Here is a 16,064-nt window from a genome sequence, read left to right on the forward strand (position 1 = left end):
GGGTATGATTGGTTAGAGAATTTTGTTCAGTATGTTAGGATTGGTTAGTAATATTTTAGTAAAAGGATTGGTTAAGGTACAGTATAGCTAAGCAGGATTCAAGTTTCGTTATATATAAGTTCTTGAGAACCAACTCCAGGACACAGCCCCAAGATCTGAGCTGCCAGACCTCAACACCCTGCCAATGACACCATGCAGAAACTGGAGTCCCCCAGATGACCTGATCCTGACTGGCCATCAAGAAAAGTTCATCTGTCTTCTTGAGAGTGGTGAGCATTGTATGTGTAGCGTGCATTCTGTTTTGGTGATTGTTAATAAATAGAGCTTAAGTAGGATATTACTGTGTAAGGCTCTTTCACTGGTAAAAGACCCCGTAACCTGCAATAGATTAAGCTCTGAGTCCACAGGGAATGGGTACTTGCCTCGAGCCCATGAAGGGGTAAAGTTGGGTGCCTTTCACCTGGAGCCCTAGGAACTGGGAAAGGGTGGGGGTGCCTAAATTAACCGGGTTTTGCCTTGAGCCCTAGGGACTAGATAGAGGTGGAAGCCTTGAGCCCTAGGAACTAGGTAGAGGTGGGATGTCCTAGAGTGTGCGAGTAACAGAGAATTTTGTGCTGGTAACAGTAAAGGGCTTTTTTTTTTGGAAGGGGCAGGGGGGGTTGGATCTACAGAAAGTAAACTTGCTTGTTAGAGATGAAGGTCCCTCCATGACGGGGGGGGGGGGGGGGAAGGGCTTAGCTTCATGTTTGGCAGCGAAACACCTTGCATTAAATACACTTTACTGCATCATTCAACAGACTGTCCTGTGCATGGGGAGTTGGAGGGGAAAAAAGGGTATTGTGATGACATTAGTGATCTACATATGCTCAACTTCTATCTTGCAACATTTTCTTTTATAAGACATTTCAGCCAAATACAGCATAATGATATTCTCTGGTTAAATGTGTGTGGGAGGGGGGTGAGGTTAGAGAGGTTCTGTGCGCTTATAAAAGAAATAATAGAATTTCTTTCAAACCACAAGACCAACAAGGCTTGTGAGTTCCTGGAATTTATGAATGATGTCCCCTCTGTCACAAGTAGCTTTTCTATGTGATATTACTGGTCACTTGAATTCCTTCAACTTGCAGCTCCAAGGCCATGCAAGCGGTGTCAGGGATCTGTTTGAAAAAGTGTGCGCTTTTCAGAGGAATCTTTAAGTGCTTCAGACAGACTGAACAGGAAAGATGTTGCACTTTCCTACATCATTTGATGTTGCTATAAATGAAACTTCAATGAAAATAATGCAAGAATTCCTAAACAGTCTGACTGAAAATTTTAAAATGTGATTTAGAATTTTTAAAATTCCAAAGGACTTGCTTTTATTTGTTTGTGATCCATTTGCCTCTACTGATGGACCTTGCCCTTCTGAAGAAAAGAACATTCTTGATTCAATCAGTGAAGTTGCCTTTCAATTAGAGCTCAGATGTTCTGAAGGCAAATTCCAGAGAAGTGGGACTTTGACTTCTGGACTCAATATGCCGAGCAGTTTCAGAATACCCAGGATCTAGCCATCTATCTCTTAACTATGTTCAGATCAACGTACCTCCACGAATCTGGGTCTTCTACTGTGAACATTATAAAAAGCCACCACTGCAGTGACCTGACAGATGAGCATTTTCACCAATGCGTGCTCCTTGCCTTGATCACCTACAAACCACTCAACAAAGTTTGCCAGAGGTTGTTGAAGTCACCTCTCCTATTAGAGATTGCCACAAACACAGGTAATGTTGGTTTATCAACTTTGTTCAAAGATAGAAACACTAATACTTATATTGTAATCAAGGTCTCTTCTTATTGGCAGCTGAAGTTTTTTGTTTTTTATTGGTTTCAGAGTAGCAGCCGTGTTAGTCTGTATTCGCAAAAAGAAAAGGAGTACTTGTGGCACCTTAGAGACTAACAAATTTATTAGAGCATAAGCTTTCGTGAGCTACAGCTCACTTCATCGGATGCATTTGGTGGAAAACCAAATGACTGGTGTTTGTTTAACTTTTCTTAAAATCCTCCAATGATGGAGATTGCACAACCTCCATAGGAAATTTTTCCTAATTTCTAACCTAAATTTCCCTTGCTGCAATTTAAGCCCATTATTACTTCTCCTGTCCTCAGTGGATAAGGAGAACAACTTTATCACTTTCCTTTGTTTTTACAACCTTTTACTTACTTGAAGACTGTTATGTCCCTACTCTGTCTTCTCTTCTCCTGATTAAACAAAACCCAGTTTCTTTTCAAAATTTCCTCATAGTTCCTGTTTTCTAGCTCTTTAATAATTTTTATTGCTCTCCTTGACTTTCTCCAATTTGTCCATATCGTTTCTAAACTGTGGTGCCCAGAACTGGATACAGTTCTCCAATTGAGGCCAATTGAGGCTGAGTAGAGTGAAAGAATTACTTCTCATGTCTTACTTACCACATTCCTGTTAATACAATGCAGAATGATGGTGTTTTTTTGTTTTGTTTTGCACCAATATTACATTGTTGACTCTTACTTAGTTTGTGATGCATTATAACCCCCAGATCCTTTGCTGCAGTACTACTTCCTAGGCAGACATTTCCCATTTTGTGTTTATGAAATTGAATATTTTTTTCTAAGTATAGTATTGTCCTAATTCATTATCCTAACTAACTGAATTTCATCCTATTGATTTCAGACCATTTCTCCAGTTTGTCAAGATCATTTTGAATTCTAATCTTGTCCTCCAAGCACTTGCAACCCCTCCGAGCTTATCACCTGCAAACTTTGTAAGTTTACTCTCTGTGCCATTATCCAAATCAGTTATAAAGATATTGAATAGAACCAGACTCAGGACATATCCTTGCAGGACTCCACTTGATACGCCCTTCCAGGTTGACTGCGAATCATCTGAACTACTCTGAGTACATCTTTCCAATGAGTTGTACACCCACCTTATAGTAGGTTCATCTGTTTTTTCCTAGTTTTGTTTGAGGTCACGTGAGACTGTATCAAAAGCCTTTCTAAAGTCAAGATCTGTCACATTTATTGCTTTTCCCCACTATCCACCAGGCTTGCTAGCCTGTCAAAGAAGAGTATTAGGTTAGTTTGACATAATTTGTTCTTGACAAATCCACGTTGACTGTTTATTTTATTGCATTATTATCTTCTACATGCCAATACATTGGTGGTTTGATTATTTGCTTGATTATCTTTCCAGGTACCAAAAGTAAGATGCTAGGTCTGTAATTCCCTGGGTTGTCCTTATTCTCCTTTTTACAAATTTGCCTTTTTGTGACCCTCTGGGATCTCTCCTGTGTGCCGTGAGTTCTCAAAGATAATCGCTAATGACTCAGAGATCTCTTCAACCAGTTCCATAAGTATTCTAGGATGTAAATTTTCATCAGGCCCTGCTGACTTGAGGACATCTAATTTGTCAAATGCTGTCTCTACAGAGACACTGTCTCACCTTGACTACACTGATATAAGCCCTACACTTCTCAATGAGGTGGTTTTATAATATCAGCATAGCAGGGGAGTTGCATCTGCAGGAGAAGCATTTCAGTGTGTACATATCCACTGTTTTGTTGCCAAAAGCTGACTTCTGTTGACAAAACTGTGTAAGCAAGGCCTAAGTAATTCTTAACTTGTTCTTTCCCTATTCTAGCCTCAGATCCTACTCTATTTACACTGATGTGCACTGTTAGTGGTCTGATCACTGCTAACCTTTCTGATTTAAAAAAAAAAAAGCATTAACACTACTCTGAAACCTGTCATTAACACTTCAGCCATAGCTGTGGTTTTTGTTGTTGTTTTCTCCCACTTCATTGAGTAAAGGGGCATACTCTGTCCTGGGTTTTCTGTTTGCTTCTAGTATTTTTGTAAAACGTTTTTTTTGTTACCCTTAATGCTGCTAGTTTAATTTTGTTTTGTGCCTTGGCCTGTCTAATCTTTTCCTTACATGCTTGACCTAGTTTCCACTTTTCACAGGACTTTTGAGTTTCAGGTTGAATATCTCCTGGTTAAGCCAGAATGTTCGCTTACCATACTTCCTATGAAGAAGATAGATAGGGACATAAAGGGAACAAGAAATACTTTCTTAATTTAAATAGTAAGCAGTATTTATATTATGCAACCTTTCAGCTGTTGAGGTACTATTAAAATTAACTAAAAACCAAGGCCCAAAAACCAGTCCACCCAAAAATTTGTAACAGGAAAAACATTGATTTGACCATACACTAAATAATAAAATACGTGAGCTAAGGTTGTGTTTATAAGTGGTTTTAAGTACTCTCATCCACATTACTGTAAATGTATTTCACACACATTCTGATGATTGGAACAATATTTAATTTGCAAGCATTAAACATCACTACTTTAAGTTCAGTTTCTTTCTAAACGAATGAATTCTGAGAAGTGACCTCACTGATATAGGAATGCTTTAGTTGTTCCATTCAAAATAATTGTAATTATGATTTTTCATTACCAGGTTTGTTGATTTACAGTTGAACAATAAAAAATGGGTTCCTTGACCCTAAGTATAACAAGATGAAACGGCAGTAAGATGAAAATTAAAATATCTAAACTGACTACTAGTGAAACTTTTAGACATGAGTGAATAGATACGAGTAATAATTACTATAAGCCAGATTCTTCCCTCACTAAACCAGTACTATGCTATTGACTCTGGAGTAACTGAAGGGGAAAGGCATAAAATTAACTTATCAAAAGCCTAAGAGTCAAAACGTTACAGAGAAAGTGCATTTTAATTTACTTGAAAACAAATCAGTCCTCACAGTCCTGTGAGGTAGGAAAGCATTCAGAACTATATTTTACAGAGGTGGAAACTGAGGCACAGATCAGTTGAGGCCACAAAGCACGTCCGGGGGCAAAGCAGCGTAAAAAATTCCTGGTTCTCAATCCCACGTTTTCAAGCCACTAGAGCATGTTGCCTTTCAGTTTATTATACAGCTGTAATTTTTTTTTAAAAGATGCTCTATCAAAGTTGACAGGCCCAAAATAGAATGCAAAGCCCGTCCCACTGCCAAACACCCAAACAACTTGTATTCTAAATACCGTTATTAACAAAACTCCATAAATGCCAGTGCTCCAGAAAAAGGTCTGCATAGTCTTAAACTGCCTGTCCATCCCTGTCTTTTCTTGGCTAATGAGTATGGAGCTGGCAGGAAGGGAGACTATGGAGGTGCAAATGTCAGATTTTGTTACGTAAATACATGTTACAGCAAAACCCTAGCATCTTAGGTTTGTTTTGTTTGGGTCACATGGCACAAGGGCCAAAAGTTTAAGGACTACATTCTTCCTCTGGCTGCACATATGTGGCTCCTTTTAATAGGAACCACCTGTGTTCATTTAGCCGCAACTGGACTGCAGCCTTAATTATGAAGCACATAATTTCACTATCAGTTGGGGAACATTCTGCAACAAACTCACTTAAGGAAAAAAAAGAAAAAAAAAAGGGTGAGAGAAAAGGAGAGAATATTGTATTTCCGGTCTGACCGCTTTTGCGGTCTCTCTAAATAAAGTTATATGTACCATCTGTATGTGGGGAGATCAAAGGAAAAGTCTGTAGCATTCAATGTGGTGGGTTTTTTTTTGTAAAAAGAGAAATCTCATTTTTAAAACAAGATGTTCCTGAAAAAACAAAGATCAGCCACTTGGTTTTGTACTGTTTGAAAGTGCTGTTTTTCTTCCCTTCTGCAGGCTCACCTTCAACATATTCCTCCGGATATATGTTAATATAGAACCCACAATAGCAGTTCAAGCAGCTTCAAGATCTCATTTGTCTAGTGCTAGTTGAAAGATGACAGCCATTTCAAATGTATTTTAGATAATGCACCTGATACTAAATATCTCTGATTCAAAGCTCCTGTATCTTTGCTCCCATCCACAGAGAACTCCATTGTAATTACCCTAGTTAACATCTCTTTATTGCAGTTCAACTGCTTGGGTTCTCAAAATTGGTTTTGTAAAGTAGGTGACAGAACACAAAGGCCTGAGAAACAGCAAGACTACACCCGTTGGAGTAACTTTTATGTTAATAGTTGTATTGAGTGCAAAATCTCCTAAGAACATTTGCTCCAAAACATTATATATCTTGTATCCCTCCTTGCAATCCAGGATACCCAGTAGTGCTAAATTGGTTGTGAAAGGTCTTGGCATTCCATCCGTGCCATTGTTCATCACGGCTACGGCAAACTGTCCGTTGAACAGGATTCTCTTCCATACTTCAAAATGACGGCTCTGTCAAATAGAAGAATATTGTGGGGATTCATTTTCATTGTCCTTGCATCATCATTTCTGAAACTGGATACATGGAAGTCACACACATCCCTTTGTGTTTACAATACTATTCACAGAAACTGTCACCACTATAATAAACTTAAAAGTAGTACTACTATTAGTTTGCACTTAAGCTGAGTGAAAGCCCTATGAAATAGATGTGATGGGGGTACAGAACTGATGCAGATGAACAAAATATGGGCTTTCTCTCTTAGCTTTTAATTCCCTCAGAGAACAGAAGAGAGAGGTGCTGCTTTAGGGATTCATTGGATTCCAGATGTTACTTATACTGCAACTAAAAGTATCTAAGGATACATCTACGCTGCAGTAGAACACCTGTGGCTGGCCCATGTCAGTTGACTCAGGCTCTCAGGGCTATAAAATTGCAGGGTAGATGTTTGGGCTTGGGCTAGAGCCCAGGCTCTGGATCCCTCCTCCCTCCTGGGGTCTCAGAGCTCAATGTCTACACTGCAATTTTATAGCCCCTCAGCTTGAACCCTGCAAGCCCAAGTCAGCTGACCAGGGCCAGTGGCTGGTGTTTTATTGCTGTGTATACATACCCTTAGGTACTGTAGACAAGAGCCTGCCCTGAACCTCTTACAGCCAAATGAGCCTGTCTTAAGAAAATATTACATCTTGCTGTGTTTGGGAACATAAATCTGCTCACATTTGTATGTAACAATGGAAGATATGCAGGGATCAAAATGCTGACTTTTCCAGGTGTTTTAAAAATGTAAGCAAGCTGTTATCAATACAGCTTTTTTATAATCTTGTGATTAATTTTGTTGTGTAATGGACACTTATGCTTATTAATAAAGAGCATCTTTTGTGGGGGAATAATTTATAACTTTCTCCCAGAATAAGTGAAGGTACAAGGTAGTAAAATGAGTAAATGATCTCTGATTCTGACAGACTAGCTTTTAAAACTTGAAGCCATGGCCAGATAGCTTTGTGAAAGAACTGAATGGCACACATAGATCTTTATATGTTGTCCAGGTTGACCCGAATGTTCTCCCAATCAGTAGGTGTTGGTGCTGGATGCGTGCATGCTCCAGTATTCATTTCTAGCGTTGCTGATTTTGTGCATCTACTATATTTTGAAACAGCATCCGTGCTGGTTTTGTGCACATTTTTTTTGCAACTATCTTACATAATGATCCTGCTTTTTCTACATTTAAAAAGTTTTATTGCCTTTGTAGAACTAGAAAATTGCTAAAAATAGGGGAAATAGATTACTTCAATTTGAGTGCTACAAGTAAGTTTTTTACTTGGGGGGAGGGGGGAATTTCCATTGCCCTAGAGCCTGTATCTATTCCAATTAAGCTGTTAAGTGTCAAGAAAAAATTGTAACAATATGCCAATTGTAGGAAGTTCCTTGGTTCTGCTTTGTGCCTGTGCAGCTACAGTGTAGATACAATTCTATATTTAATTTGTAAGAATGTTTATACTTTCACTTTGTCCACTATATGATTACCCACCTATCTTTCTAGTAGTTCTAAATAATTTTCCATAGTGAGTAAAATGATCAAAAGTTCTGCTTACTTCTAATCTCTTTTTACTCAGGGGATCTGTTTATCCAGTGTCTCATTCAAGCTATCACATAAGACATTTTTCCTTGATGTGATTCTAGATTGTAGATTCTAAATTAATTTGCCATTCCAGAGAGTCAGAACCAAATTCTGCCCTATATTCTGTTGTACTCTGCTGTTAAAGCCCTACATCTTCCATCTGATGAGTAGCTGGAGTGTCGCCTAGAAAGTTTGCTGCTGATACTTTTGTTTAGAACGATGCAGGTTCCCTAATAGCTAGAAAAAAATGACAAGACCCAAGAGCCTGCTTTTATGCAAATAAACAGCTCCAAATCTCTATCTCCTGAAAGCAAAGGTGCTCTATATGAAAAGCTCCAGCAGAATGGCACGGTTACTTTTAAATTTAGCAGATGCATTTTATTATTCCTACAGCTCAATCAGGGCACAGATGTCAGCGAGCGTAGCTTGCAGTTAGGAAAAGCTCCGTATAGTTCTTACACAGTCAGCAAGACAGATGTGTAACTCTAGTGCAGTTGTACTAACATTAACAAGAGAAGAACTTGGCTTAAATAGTTAGGAATTTGTCTGCTCTCGGGAAGTTTGTCTGCTCTTGGGAAGTTTCTCTTCAAACCTCAGTGTTAGCCTATCATATGCAATATTTGGGGATAGAGAGTGCAACAGCGTGGAGACATCAGCCTGGGAAGGCCACTAGGTACGACATTGGCTACAAAGGCCACATGGTCTCACCTTATATGAGCCCAAGGCCCATCACCAAAATCTCAGGTCTTTCATCTTTCAGAACCATTCATTTTATTCTCTTAACTGCACTGGAAATCGGCTGCAAGTTGTGATGAATAACCAATACCACAGTTAGGAACTAAATGCATTCCTGCTTAACCCACTATGGCTTGAAGATGCTCTGAGGAAGGCAAAAAACTCCCTGGTCCTCTGCCAATTGGCCCGTGGGGGGAAAAAATTCCTTCCTGACCCCCTAAACAGTTAATTGGCTAGACCCAAGGCATCCGTCAGGCTGGGTTCCCAGTCTCATTTTGGGTGGGTAGGGGAGGCTGCTGGAATGGAGCTGGAAGAGACTCCATGTGGTCCCTGCACTGGGCTAAATTGTGGGAGATGAGGAATGCTGGCCAATCAACACCCCTCTCTCCCAACTGGTCAATGGGTGCCAGAAACTCTCAGTGGGAGGAGCTACCTGTTGTCCCTTGGGAAGTGTCTCCCTCCATTGCTACTGGGACTGTCCCTCTTTCACTACCAGCCCCATCAATTTCTCCCACCTGTTGATGAGGATGGTTGGCATTTTTCAGCAGCTAAAGGTTATGTAATTCCTTCCTACTGCATCCATGTAACACCACTGTGTCAACTCTATTGAGGTCAGTGGGATTGTTTACTTAATTAGGAATACCATATGACACTGCATCTAGTAAGATTATAGTAAGTTTCCAGCTACTTTTTCACCCTGAAGAGAGAACATTTGTGTGTTTAACAAAATCAGCTCCTAAAATTGACAGGGCTAGAATGTACACATATTTTGCTTTGTGTAACTATTAAGAGATTGAGACATCTCAGTAATGTGGCAATCCTGAAACTTATGGCAGGATGTGTGGGTAGAGACCAACATAGGCAGAGGTGAAGAGTATGTACCATAGCAGCAGTTGCTGATGGTTATGCTATAAAATACTAGTTTTCCCATTTTATGTGTGGAGCAGAGTTCAGGTGCTCATACTAGATATGATAGTAAAATGAACTGATCAACTCCCCCCCCACACACACATCCATCTTTTGAGATTCTTGGGACTCTCTCTAGAGCTTAAGAGCACTCTAAGCATATATTATGATCAACCCACAGACCCTAGAGGAAAGTCAAACAAATAAGGACAAAAGTTACTTGGAAGCGGAGGTAGAGAAACTCAATAAATTGCCACTTGAATTACACTGTTCTTGAATCCAAATTGATAGTGGATGGAGTGATGTTCTCAGCCTCCCAGAAAGGAAAATGTTATATGAAGCCTAAACGGCTGCATACATCAGCACAGAAACTGACAGAATTAAAAAAAACCCCTAAACACAATCTAGACTGGATGTAAGCTGGTGCAACTCCTGTGGAAGTGTCTTGGCCAAATTCACTAGTGCTGTAATTGGCAGTGTAAGTTACTTATGGTCAGAAAATGGGTATAAATTCCATTCATATGTAGCCAATGAATGTGTAACCTATGTATGCAGAAAGGGAGGGGGAAGAAAGTGTGGCAGGAAAAGTAATTAATAGGAGTGTGTAGATTAACTTTCCTCAACCTTTCCAGCAACATTAAATAAGTGATTTAAAAACAAATCACTACTACATAAGTTTATTACCAAAGGACTAGAAAGGCTGTTTTAAAAAGGAAGAATTCTGAAGCTTCCTTTCTTGGGAAAAAAAATAAGATAAAGTTCATATTGCTAAGTGAGAGTTTCTGGCAGAGCTTGGTGATGAGGCATAGCAGAATCAGCATTTAAAAACAACAAAAACAGAATAGACAACTAGCAAATTGGGTACCTGTATAATGCGCTGTCCCTGAATCCCCAGAGAATCTTGGTTTATATAAATCAACAGCTTGTTTTGCAAGATGTACTTGGCATCCTCAGAAATAGTCCTTAAATCACTGGACATAAAGAGAGGGGCTGCCAGGATTGCCCACAATGCCATCTGTACTTTTGACTGCTCATAACTCAGGCCAAAGTTACCAATAATCAGCTGAAATAAATCAGATACTGTTAAATGAAACAGTCTGTATTGTAGTAGCATCTAGGAGCCCTAATCACAAACCAAGATCCCAGTGTCCTGGCACATGACATGGGCTCTTAGGGGTTACTGCAAATGTGACACTCTTAAAAGAATGATAATGTACACCAAAAGCCAACTATATTACAATTTAGCACATGATCCTGCAAACTCTATATGTGCAGAAATCTTTCTGAAGTTAGTAGCTGAAAGCTTGCAGAACTGGACTATTACTTGTATTGTCTTTTATACAAAAGATTTGTCCCAAAATGTTTACAGCATTAATTTAATTTCAGAATGAACCATATCTTCTCCTTCATGACAAAATCCTGTTTCCATAATACCTCTGTGCAGACTTGCAAAATTACCTTAAATTTAACAGCCCAGCAATAAAATGTACTTGTCTCCCTTTACACGCCCAGGGTGAGTGAGCGATTCAGATTTTGAAAGGCTACCTTAATTGCCTCCCTTTGACTGGAATATATTTGTTTAAATGTTTACCAATATTTTTCCGCTAGGCTATTTTGGAGAGCAGTTTTTGGTAATTAATTATGCATCTAGAATATCAGGGTTCGAAGGGACCTCAGGAGACCATCTAGTCTAACCCCCTGCTCAAAGCAGGGCCAATCCCCAACTAAATCATCCCAGCCAGGGCTTTGTCAAGCCGGACCTTAAAAACCTCTAAGGAAGGAGATTCCACCACCTCCCTAGGTAACCCCTTCCAGTGCTTCACCACCCTCCTAGTGAAAAAGGTTTTTCTAATATCCAACCTAAACCTCCCCCACTGCAACTTGAGACCATTATTCCTTGTTCTGTCATCTGGTACCACTGAGAACAGACTAGATCCATCCTCTTTGGAACCCCTTTTCAGGTGGTTGAAAGCAGCTATGAAATCCCTCCTCATTCTTCTCTTCCACAGACTAAATCCCAGTTCCCTCAGCCTCTCCTCATAAGGCTTCAGCCCCCTAATCATTTTTGTTGCCCTCTGCTGGACATTTTCCAATTTTTTCACATCCTTCTTGTAGTGTGGGGCCCAAAACTGGGCACAGTACTCCAGATGAGGCCTCACCAATGCCAAATAGAGGGGGAATGATCACGGCCCTTGATCTGCTGGCAATGCCCCTACTTATACAGCCCAAAATGCTGTTAGCCTTCTTGGCTACCTCAAGCGTGCTCCCAGCCAGGGTCACACATTTTGCCACCCTTCCTCTTAAACATGTTTGTGTCACAACTTGAGATCATGAAGCATTTTGTACTTTCGTGCCATTGGTATGCTGATTATAATTAAGGGTAGGATTCTGTCACAAAGGTCAAGAATTATGTTACTTTCTGGGACTTCCCTGACTTCTTTTGGGGGAGGGCTGGAGCAGCTGTCAGCCTCAAGGCTTCTGGAGCAGTGGCTGCCAGAACAGCTGACCGGCGGCCAGCCCCATGGCAGCCGTAGCAGCAGCCATGGCCAACCCCAGGCCCACCAGAACAGCTGTCTGGCAGCCAGTCCTCGGGCTTAACATTCTAGTTGGATTTAATAAAGGAAGGCAAAAACTATGCACCCAAGCAACACAGCTACTTATAGGAACAACTTGAAGTGGGAGCCCAATAAACCAGGAGGCTTGGCAGCTCCTGAATGCTAAGCACTGAACTGCAGGAAACCTTCTCCTCTAGTAAACCATCACCAAATGCTGTGGGCTTTTTTTTTATTGTTATGATGGAATAGAGACTGGTAAAGTATTGCAGTAAGTAAACTGCAAAGTATAAATCACATCGGTGGTATAACAATCCAGCTGTATGTTTTCATGGTCGAACAGTAAGTGCTATGTATTTGGGGCTTTTGCTGCACAATGTGGACATCTCCACTATGTATTTGGGGCTAAATCCCCAGCAGCAACAAAGCAGAGTTCAGCACCGCTGAGAGGAGGCAGCAAAAGTACCTTCATCCTGGAGCTGGCTAGGGGCTGAACTGTCCTTCAGTGCAAGTTAGACTAGCATGAGACCTGCTCCAGCTTGTAACGGTCTCTTGGGATTGCTGAAGTGCAGCATGCTCCAGCCCTACTCCCTGAGCTGGGAAGGATGATAAAGAGCCAGTGAAACCAGCCCTAAATCTGAAGATTCTTCCATGCCAAGACAATCCCCTGCTGTCCATTTAAAGAAACTTTTAAAGGTTTCTATGCTACGTTCCAGTGGCACAAAGAGGCCTTACAATGGGCCAAGATTTAACAAAAAAGTTGCAGTCTTTCTTTATTATGCATCGCCGGCTACGGTGTTCCACACCTTGGTCAGACTGCAATGTGCTTTACTCAGGAATTTCCTTGAAGCCTACTTGGTGCTTTACCAGTGCTGAATGTGCTGTGGCGTGGGTTAGTGCGAGTAAATTACACCTGTGCTCCATTCACTACACTGGTTTTCATTCTGCTGACAGGTGAAATTTAAATTACTGGATTTCAAAATTTCTGAAGCACTATCTAGTTTTGAGAGTTGCAACCTGAGAGAATACTACTTGTACTATCCAGTTGGATGAGAAACTGAAGAGCTCTTGTTGACATTTCCTTGATTTGAAATCTTAAGAACAGGAGGCAAGACAGTCACCATGGAAGCTCCCCAGCTGTAACTTGTTCCAGCTTTGCTGGTACTGAGAGCATCCTGCAAGGTTCATCTTCCTGAACAATATCCGTTTGATCTCAAGAAAAAACTAATAAGGGGTTTTCTACCTGGTGGCTGGGGGGGCTAACAAGGGGATGGCTATTATGTTAGATATTTATTTTTAATATAGGTAACCAAAGGGCCCCAGTGATGAGGCATTATAATTTTAGTAATAAAAGCTTTACCACACTAATACTTGACATTCATGTAGAACATTTTTCACTAGATGATTTCAAGGCATTTTACAAACATTAATCCCTAGAAAAACAAGTTAAGGTAGTAAATATGTACCTACTGATTTAAACCAAAAATATTAGAACATTAGTTATAAAATGTTTAATAGGACATTCCGAGTTAAGGTCAAATACAATTTTGGCTTGAGATCCATGTGTAATTTCTAGCTGAAATTTTTTCCCCTAAGATAGTTAAATGTGAACACTGTCTATATCAGATTTAAATGCAAAGACAGTGCAATCTTAACTACTGAGTTGCCACTATATCTCTATACTCATCTCATGCTATAAATACCTCTAATGGTATTATACCATTTTGAAGATGGTTAAGTTGTGATAAAAAGAATGCTGCAGTGAGTCAGTGACGGAGGCAGGAGTAGAACCCAAGCTTTCTGACTCTGTCCCCTGCTCTAACTGCTGGGCATGTTTTCTATGCACAAGTGCATAGTATCAGTCTTGTCCATTGGCTGTTCATGGCTGTCTTTTAGAAAGTCTTACTAAATTATCGTTTTATCAGGATCTATTTAAATTTCAACAGAGAACAAAATATTAAAAAGATAACATCACCATATCTGGATCATTCCATCTTCCTGGGCCAGCTGCAGGTTGCAGTTTATCCTGGTTATTTCCATACCACTCAATAATATTTAAAACACTTTTCCAGGAATCCTGTATGTCACCAAAATTTCTCCAGAGATTACAAATTTCACCAAGTACAGTATAATTTACCTAAATAAAAACATAATATATTTATAGGTATAATACATATGTGATCATCACATCAATGAAATAAATTTTATTTCTACAGCCACTGAATAAACTACATTTATTCTGCATCTTTGACCTGTTTCCTGTGCCAGGACTGCTACTGCCATTATAAATCTCTGAGCAACTTTAACAGCTCCCATTCTTGGCTACCTCCTGTTCTCCCTCTTCCCTCCCTTCCTCATCTCCTCTCTTATTCTTCTGCTGCTTTCCTACCAACACTAATTGCTGAGTGGTGGGTCTGCAATAGCAGAAGCCAACTCCCCCCATTATGACACAGTCATCTGGTGCAAAATTAACTGGATCACTAGGCTTCAGAACTGGAAATACAGGCTGTTAAATATCACGTTATGAGCTGTGACAAAGCTCTGTGCTTGCCTCTGTGGGTCCCACGTTTCCTGGCGGATTTCACTAGCCTCAGAGACTCACTGTGACCCTCCACATAACCCTTCTCTCTCTAGAGACAAGGGTCACAGTCTACTGAGCCATTTTCATCATAAGCCAGCGAGGGAGGTGAGGAGAAGTTATCCTTCCTTGCACAGTCTCTGTTGTCTCCCAGTCTCAGTGATTAAACAGGGGGCAAAGGTTGGGGGGGCAGGCCCTCTACTCCAGGCTCCAGCCCAGGGACCCTAATAGTATCAGCTATGGTAGCTGACCTTTTTAGAAACATGACATGTACAATTCCCTGGGCTTCTTCCTCAAGCTCCACTTCACCCTTACCTCAGGGCCTCCTTCCTTGTGCCTGATATGGTGTGTACTACTCAGCATCTCCAACCACACAACTTCTTCCCACAGCTCCTGATATGCACACCCACCTGAGTGACTGGGAGGCTTTTAACTAGTTTCAGCCAGCCTCTGATTGGCTTCAGGTGTCCCAATCAACCTAGCCTTCTCCCTGCCTTCTGGAAAGTTCTTAATTGGCCCCATGTGTTAATTGACCTGGAGCAGCTGCCATTTCACTTAACCTGGTACCAGGGATTTGTTTAGCCTGGAGCAAATCTCTCTCTCTCTCTCTCTCCCACGACTCTCCCATAGCCTTCTAGCGTGGAGAGAGGTGGGAAACTGCTACTCCTGCTGCTACTAGGCCCTAAGCTCTCCCTGCTGCTACAGCTGCTCCCCTGGCTGGGCCAGACACCTATCCCCCTATTTTCTGCTACCTGGTTGCTGGACCCCCTCCCTCGGGTGCTGCTACTGCTCCAACTGCAGCCCCGAGCGGGGCTGCTAGCCCACTCCCCAGAGAGGAGGAGTGAGGAACCCCAGCCTCTGCTGTTGTGGACACCACCACCACCACCTGAGAGGGGTCCTTTCTGCCTGCCTGGACCACCACCTGGAGTTCCTGGAGCTCCTGCTGCTGCTGTTGAGTCTGCTGCCTGGAGCTGCTGAAGCCCGAGGAGGAGAAGAAGAGGACCATCTACCAGTGGGGGAGCACCTAGAGACTTCGCAGACCACCGTGGAGGAGGTCCTAAGACTGAGTAATTTTCAAACTGTGCTCTTGTGGTGGGGGTCTTAACTGTGTTTCCAGGGACACAGGGGGTGTGGCGTGGAGCTGCCCTTCAATCCATCTGTGTCCCCCCCAACCCCCACCACTACTACCACCACCGCTGCCCCCTCCACCACCCCCACTGGCTGTATACCATCTTCCTCAGCTCCTGCCTCTGGACTCAGCTGCTTGCTTGGCTTGCCACGCCCTATTTCCACCCTTTGGGCCAGGAGCAGCAGCCAGCCTAAAAAGACTTGTGCAAGTGCACGTGCCCTCCTCCGGACTGCCCACACCACAGCTTTGCCCTTTACTATCTGCCCCATTTGCTACTTGTAGCTTTGCCCCCCCTTTTGCCCCAGCCC

The 16,064-nt window shown here is 41.5% G+C and overlaps 1 protein-coding gene across 6 annotated transcripts in view; it reads right to left on the minus strand.

Moving 5' to 3' along the window:
* Positions 1-5,592: 5,592 nt before the first annotated feature.
* Positions 5,593-16,064, minus strand: part of LOC119862015 (alpha-N-acetylgalactosaminidase-like) — a 30,892-nt gene continuing 20,420 nt past the window's right edge. For 3 of the 6 annotated variants that reach the window (XM_043493149.1, XM_043493147.1, XM_038417842.2), the window contains exons 7-9: positions 14,025-14,186; positions 10,363-10,560; positions 5,593-6,249 (exon numbers count right to left, since the gene is read on the minus strand). In XM_043493149.1, the coding sequence (XP_043349084.1) occupies positions 5,935-6,249; positions 10,363-10,560; positions 14,025-14,186 (675 nt within the window). In that variant the 3' untranslated portion in view covers positions 5,593-5,934. Of the gene's footprint in view, positions 9,682-10,362; positions 10,561-14,024; positions 14,187-16,064 lie in introns of all 6 variants that reach the window. The other 3 variants (XM_043493152.1, XM_043493151.1, XM_043493150.1) reach the window with 3 other exon arrangements.

This window comes from Dermochelys coriacea, chromosome 10 (genome assembly GCF_009764565.3).
Source record: "Dermochelys coriacea isolate rDerCor1 chromosome 10, rDerCor1.pri.v4, whole genome shotgun sequence".
In the NCBI taxonomy this organism is placed as follows: domain Eukaryota; kingdom Metazoa; phylum Chordata; order Testudines; family Dermochelyidae; genus Dermochelys; species Dermochelys coriacea.